Raw genomic sequence first — 6,500 nt, 5'->3', positions numbered from 1 at the left:
TACAATCTTTAAGTGGCACTAAAGTCTAAAGTGGGATTAGCCTACTCCAGGAATGCAATGAATGCAATTTAGTTGCTACAAACAATGTTCGCAGCTCAAGATCTGACAGCAATCCTTTAATAAGTGTCTAAAAACCAACCCCTTGCGAATTCCAAAACTATGACATCAACTACGCGACTATAATTAGTGTATAATTGACTGGCTCGTTACCTACGTATAATCACAGAAAAATAAATCAGTCGGAAGTTGCAGAGCGAAGATAAAAACTTCAAACCGAATAATTTACGAATTACGCACGTTGTCCATTAAATATTCGGTTAATCGCCGATAAGTCTCAATTTTTTTTCTCTCTGCATTTAATTAAATGAATCGTCACACCCTTGACCCTCATCTCCACATCTAAACAGTTAATTAAATTTCCCAGCTGCTGTTTGTATAGGATAGGCTTCATTAAGATTAGGCTAAACCTTCGATAAAGATGTATCCGGCGAAAATGGGAAAGTGGCAGTCGATGTTTAATTTTCACATAAACCCGTTTACCTTGATTTGGTCCTTGCCGATATAACGGACTGTTGCGAAAACGTCAGGTAGGAGAGGAATATAACTGTGCTGTAACATCGCCAAAGCCTACCAGTATGATGCTCCTGGGAGCGTTGCTGATTTACACGAAATTCTCCTACATTTCCTCGTTTTGCGAAGAACGTCATCAGGAGAAGATCCTCGCGATCGCAAATAACATTTCTTACGTGAACAAGCAATTTGCATATAACGGACTAATCGAAGATTGTGAGTGTGAGAAAAGTACGTGCGTTAGGAAGTGCTGTGACGCCAATTATGTGCCCTTTAACGACTCCTGCGTCCCAGCCCTGGAAGGGGCTCGTTTCCAAATATACAACCAAAGCAAACCGGTGGAGGGTGACTTGAACGTGCGCATTATTAGTGGTTACATCAATTGCAAAGGGAATCCCCATTACATGTTACAAGAAAGTGAAGGTCCGGATGATGAGTTTTTCATACAGAAAGATGGTCTCCTGTGGCATCCCTCTGAGGGGCTTATGGTTGCGCTGGATTCCTATTGCGTGGATGATTTTGATGGAGACCGCACCGCTTTGATTTGCTTTCCAGAGAAGAACCCGAACACTGTGATTAATATTACTGGTACGTGTTTTCTACTTATTTCAACCCTTATCGTATGTGTTACGTCTACCTATTATTGAGGAACACGCACCCTATACCCATATACCTACAGTTTAGTCCTTCAGCACCAACAGTTCATTATGTTGGTGTAGTTCTGAGTTCCTGCCAAGCAGCCAGTATTTGTTGTTGATCTTAAGGCTCTTCTATAATCAATCCGCCATATTTGAATGAAACCCAAAGGTTCTTATGCTGCTTTAGTAGTTGAAGTTTTCTAGTCTATAACTTTTGATTAAGAAGTCTGATCGAAAAAGTACAAATTGATTTGGATTCTACGCACCAAAATTAATAAGAAAAAGTGTTTTCCCGAGAAATTTTGGTGTAGTAGTTTTTTGGTAAAAAAGGAAGGTATTACACTGCCTTTTTTTGAGCCCCGAAGAAAAAATTGTCTCAGATCGATCCGGAAAAAACATTTTCTTATAGAATGTGGCCTGTAGAATCCATAATTTCAAACAGTTCCGAGATTGGGCTACTAGTTCAAAAGTTATAGCCCTTTGAATTTTCTTTCGAAATTGGTTTCTAGTCCATAACTTTTGATTGAGAAGTCTGATCGAAAAAGTACGAATTATTTTGGATTCTACGCACCCAAATTAATAAGACAAAGTGTTTCCCCGAGAAATTTTGGTGCAGTAGATTTTTGGTAAAAAAGGAAGGTTATACACTGCCTTTTTTTGGGTCCCGAAGAAAAAATTTTCTCGGATCGACCCGGAAACAAATTTTCTTATTAAATGTGGCCTGTGGAATCCATAATTTCAAACAGTTCCAAGATTGGGCTACTAGTTCAAAAGTTACAGCCCCAGTATTCTATTAGGCAGTATTAACTCCACTCCACCATCAATAAGATCTTATCGATCTTATGATTCTTTGTTTCAGGACTAAAAAACCGCATTTACTTTTATCTCATCCATTGTCTCAGTCCATGACACCCACTTGGAGAACACTTTTGGCATTTTTAGGTCTTCAAGCAACAGACTGTCTTGGCTGATTTGCACATGACATTGTGGGGTTGTTATCTTGAATGCGGGAAATTAGGATAACCACTCGATAAAGTGCATATCCGCTAAACATAGTCAACAGGCAGTCGATTGATCGATTTCTATAAATCAACTTGGTTTGATTCAAAGTCAAACCGCACAATGCTCCTGAAAGCATTGCTCTTCTACACGCAGCTCTCCTTCATTTACTCTTTTTGTGAAGACGATCACGAGGAGAAGACCCTCGCGATCGCGAATAACCTTTCGTACCGAATTAGATCGTTAAATTACAATGGAAGAATTGGAGATTGCGGGTGCAAGGCACGTACGTGCATTGGGAAGTGCTGCGACGCTAATTACGTTGCTACTCCTGCGTTCCGGTTTCGGAGCGGTTCCGTTTTCTAATTTACGACGACACTGAACCAGTGAAGGAGGATTTGAACGTACGCATTATTGGGGGTTACATTAATTGTGGGGGTGGTCCCCATTATATGTTGCAAATTACTGGGGAACCGGAAGATGAGTTTTTCGTGCAAACTAATGGCATTTTGTGGTTTCCTTATGATAAAACCATGGTCGGCTTAGATTCTTACTGCGTAGATGATTTCGATGGAGTACGCAGTGCTTTGGTTTGCTTTCCAGAGAAGTCACCAGATCTCAATGCTTTAGGTACGTAAGAAACTTCTTTCGATACCGCTAAACTTTTGCAAGGAGTTTTTCCTTTTTTCCTATTACCTACTTAATAAAAGCATTATTTTCCATTACGTTGGCATTTAATTGGCTCTAGTAAGATACTTTAGCTGCATATGAATAGGAATTGCATCCTTGTAATGATCCCTGTGGTGCCCCACGATGACCTTGGTCCGATACTCCAAACTGAATTGCATTACAAAAGTGCATTTTATCAACATGTGGTGAGTCATATCAATGCAATATGAACAATAGTCCATAATATAATATAATAATAATATAATAGTCAATAGGTTTATCAATACACGTAACGATTTTTTCGTTGTCGATTTCAATGAATAAATAAGCACAATTATATTGCTAACGATTCATGACCCAATAAAAATTGCATTGAATAAAAGAAGGGATATCCAAGGTATCCGTGTTATGGTTATTGTTTATGTATTTCCTTGTTTATAATTATTTTGTTGGAGTAGATGCAGCAGCCTTTTTGCTTTCTTGAAATAAAATTTCTACTTTTTACGTGAACTCGAAAATTCCCTAGCAAAACAGTTAACTGACCAACTAACTCTACCTAAAAAAAAAACAACAGAATCCTTCCGAAAGTATCAATATTGCCAAAACAGCAGGATCGCTGCCAACGAAGTCTGTTTGGTCCAATTCTCGAAGCAGCAGATAAAGGGAAGGTACATTGCCATACCCAATGGGTAGAACTCTTCGTCCTCGTCAAGCAAACAGCGAGTAGTAGGCATCCTCGGCAGTCTCAATGGAACGACAATTAATTCCACACTTGCGATTTAGTACGTGATTAATATAGCATTAAAATCAAAGCGGCGGCGATAAATTGATTTAAAACATTTCACTTGTGCAAATAGACGGCACCCCCAATCGTTAATACATAACTCAATGTTACAGGCATGGTGATCTCGATGCCGTTCCTACTAGCCACCTTTCTGATCTACGCCCTAATGCCCGATTTGAACATGCACAATAAGTCGCTGATGTGCTACGTGCTCTCGCTTCTTCTGGCTTACATCTGGATTACGCTAATCAATTCGGTCGCATTGGAGGGATTGGGCTGCACGGCAATGAGTAAGTAAATATCACCACCCATTTGTTAACGCCCACGTTGCAGCATTGTGCTGCCTCTACTTCTTTACCGCTTCGTTCTTCTGGATGAACGTGATGTCGATCGACATCTGGCGAACGTTTAGGTGAGTTTGGGGCGCTGTAGTGCCGGTATTTGCACGAGTCATTGCAGTGGTAAGCGCGATATTTCTGGTAACACAAAGGAGCACGCCCGAAAGCTATTTCTAATATACAATGCCTACGCTTGGGGCGTTCCTTTCGTTTTGGTCTCACTGGTGGTGATCCTGAACGAGTGTACTAGTAAGGAAAACTGGTACCATCCGAGCATAGGACAAGGTCTATGCTGGTTTTACGGTAGGTGCACTCGTTTACTCTCCTTGTAATTTTCAATTTTAGAGAGCATTCCGGAACTGCTGTACTTCTATGGGCCGATGGCGTTAATTATCGTTTTGAATCTGGTTCTCTTCGGAGTTACCGCTTTGAAAATAAGAAAGATGCAAAAAGACACTCAGATGTTGAGGAGTGGGCAGTACAAAAAGCATAGCGAGGATGAACAAAGGCAATTCAAGCTTTACATACGATTGTTTTTGGCCATGGGCGTTAATTGGATAATGGAAATTGTGTCGTGGACCGTCAACTGGAAGGTTGGCTCGATACCGCGCAGCGTGTGGTACCTCACCGACTTTTGTAACGCGGCCTATGGGGTAGTTATCTTTTTCATCTTTGTCTTTAAGAAAAGGATATGGAAGACACTGAGGACGAGGTGAGTTTCCCTGGCCATTGAGACGTCTAAGCTGAATGTTTAGGTACCCATGCGGAAGCAAACAAAGTTGCAAAGATGAAAGTGACTTGACTGCTACTTTATAGAGTACTACCTCTCCGCGTGTCCTACGTTAAGAATTTTAAAAATGTTTAGAATCTGCAGTGTTTTTCAATTAAAACGTCTTTATTTAATTAAATCCTACGGTCCAAAGTAGCGGCCAATAAACAACACTCCGATGGATTTCGACTTCAAGAAGTAGATAAAGGGACGGTTTGCAATGAAGTCGATCAAGACTTCTGCAACTGACGGTATCATTACCATAAACCCTAAAAAGCGTTTAATTATTCCGTCCAACCAGGAGGTAAACGCCTTTACCTCCAGTGGCAGCAACGGCCGTTGTACCTTCCTCATCAACCTCAATCACTGCTTTCTGTAGCACCTCGTCAATTTTAATTTTTTCCCCTTTATCTTCCGCGATCCCAGTAAATTCGGCAGAGTTCCCAAAGGCAGTCTTAATTCCCATCTGGAAACACACATATATAAGCAATGAACAGAATCTAAGAAATACCAACATTTTTAAGAACGTCGGTAAGCTTTATATCTGATTTAGTGACGAATTTAGGCATCTGCACGTGAACCTTGGCGTTGTAGTACGATTGCTCCCGAAACACTTCTTCGAGCCCTTCTTCTACGAGTTGAAGACCATTCACTTCGCTTGGCAAAATAATAGTCATGGAAATATCGCTGTCCTTGTAGAACATCTCCAAAACTTGCGCGTTCAACTTATCGTTATACGCGTACTTGAACTTGCTCGTCGTCTCCATCATCTCAACCTTTTTCTCTTCTGTTTCGCTCAAAAAAAAAGACCGAGTCTGCGTATCGTCCGCTACGAAAGCCTTCTCCCAGAAGCCTTTAAAATACATTGTGTTGATGAGTACCATCCGCGTGTGGTTCTTAAAGCTGTTAGGTTTCACCAGGTTTTTAATTTTTTCAAATGTCTCCTTGGAAACCCAGGAGTTAATCTTGTCGACGGTTTGAGCGTCGCGAAAATTGACGCGTTCGGCTGCTGATCGGAAAAATTTCGCAAGCGAGGTTTCATACAAGTCGTCCAGCTTAAACCCTGTATAAACCTTGTTGGCGCTCGCCAATGTGTATAACTGCCGTTCTTGTTGAGGTGGGCAGTTACTTCGTCGAAGGTTTTTTTGAGTTCGCCATTATCTCGCGGTATGCGCAGCGTGGAAGCGAGCTCTTCGGCAGTTTCACCACTAGCCCCAACCGCTGCAAGCGCTAAAGCGAGCTGTACAGACAGTGGACTTACGATAAAGCTTCCAGTTTGGCCCTTCGCAATTTCCTAGGAGTTGCTACTAATTAGTTTGTTATCATTCGGTTGATCATTACCGTATAGAGATTGGCCGCAAACTTCTGGGTTTCCCTAGCGAACGATTCGGCGCGATTTTCATTTTCGGCGCTAGCCAAAAGTACACAGGAGACCAATATGGAAATGAAGTTCATGATGGCGATAGTTGTTTACAACGGTTTGCCCGACAGTAATAACTATCCACAATTTATCTCGACGTTATCGAATTGCTTGCTTAACCGACTTTAAATGTGGACGAACTGTGATTTCGATTAAATTATCGGTATTTGTGTAATGCAAAGGAAATGTTATTATACAAATAAATTAAACAAATATAGCAAACGAGCTCCTGGGTAAGGCTATAGCATGTGCAAAACCAAATTTTAAACCTGATGTTAGTTTTGCTTTTATTTAAAGTGTATATGCATGAAAT

At 40.9% G+C, this 6,500-nt stretch overlaps 1 protein-coding gene and 1 pseudogene across 1 annotated transcript; one reads left to right on the top strand and one right to left on the bottom strand.

Moving 5' to 3' along the window:
* The first annotated feature begins 484 nt into the window (after positions 1-484).
* On the top strand, positions 485-4,890 carry LOC116181145 (G-protein coupled receptor Mth2-like). The gene is made up of 6 exons (XM_031501424.1): positions 485-1,158; positions 3,774-3,950; positions 3,994-4,072; positions 4,120-4,301; positions 4,344-4,710; positions 4,754-4,890. Exons 1-6 carry the CDS (start codon positions 636-638, stop codon positions 4,812-4,814), a joined length of 1,389 nt encoding a protein of 462 aa, XP_031357284.1. The 5' UTR covers positions 485-635; the 3' UTR covers positions 4,815-4,890.
* Positions 4,875-6,245, bottom strand: LOC116181147 (annotated as a pseudogene).
* Positions 6,246-6,500: the final 255 nt, after the last annotated feature.

Source organism: Photinus pyralis, unplaced genomic scaffold (assembly GCF_008802855.1).
Source record: "Photinus pyralis isolate 1611_PpyrPB1 unplaced genomic scaffold, Ppyr1.3 Ppyr1.4_LG9, whole genome shotgun sequence".
Taxonomy (NCBI): domain Eukaryota; kingdom Metazoa; phylum Arthropoda; class Insecta; order Coleoptera; family Lampyridae; genus Photinus; species Photinus pyralis.
Note: the sequence above shows the minus strand (reverse complement) of the source record. Positions and strands in the feature narration are given on the sequence as shown.

What these genes read in the sequence shown, in the direction of transcription:
- LOC116181145 (XM_031501424.1), top strand. Translation starts at nt 636, where the DNA reads ATGATGCTCCTGGGAGCGTTGCTGATTTACACGAAATTCTCCTACATT. An exon ending in AGGTCTATGCTGGTTTTACG is followed by an intron (nt 4,302 to 4,343) that starts GTAGGTGCACTC and finishes TTTCAATTTTAG; the next exon opens with AGAGCATTCCGGAACTGCTG. An exon ending in TGGAAGACACTGAGGACGAG is followed by an intron (nt 4,711 to 4,753) that starts GTGAGTTTCCCT and finishes CTGAATGTTTAG; the next exon opens with GTACCCATGCGGAAGCAAAC.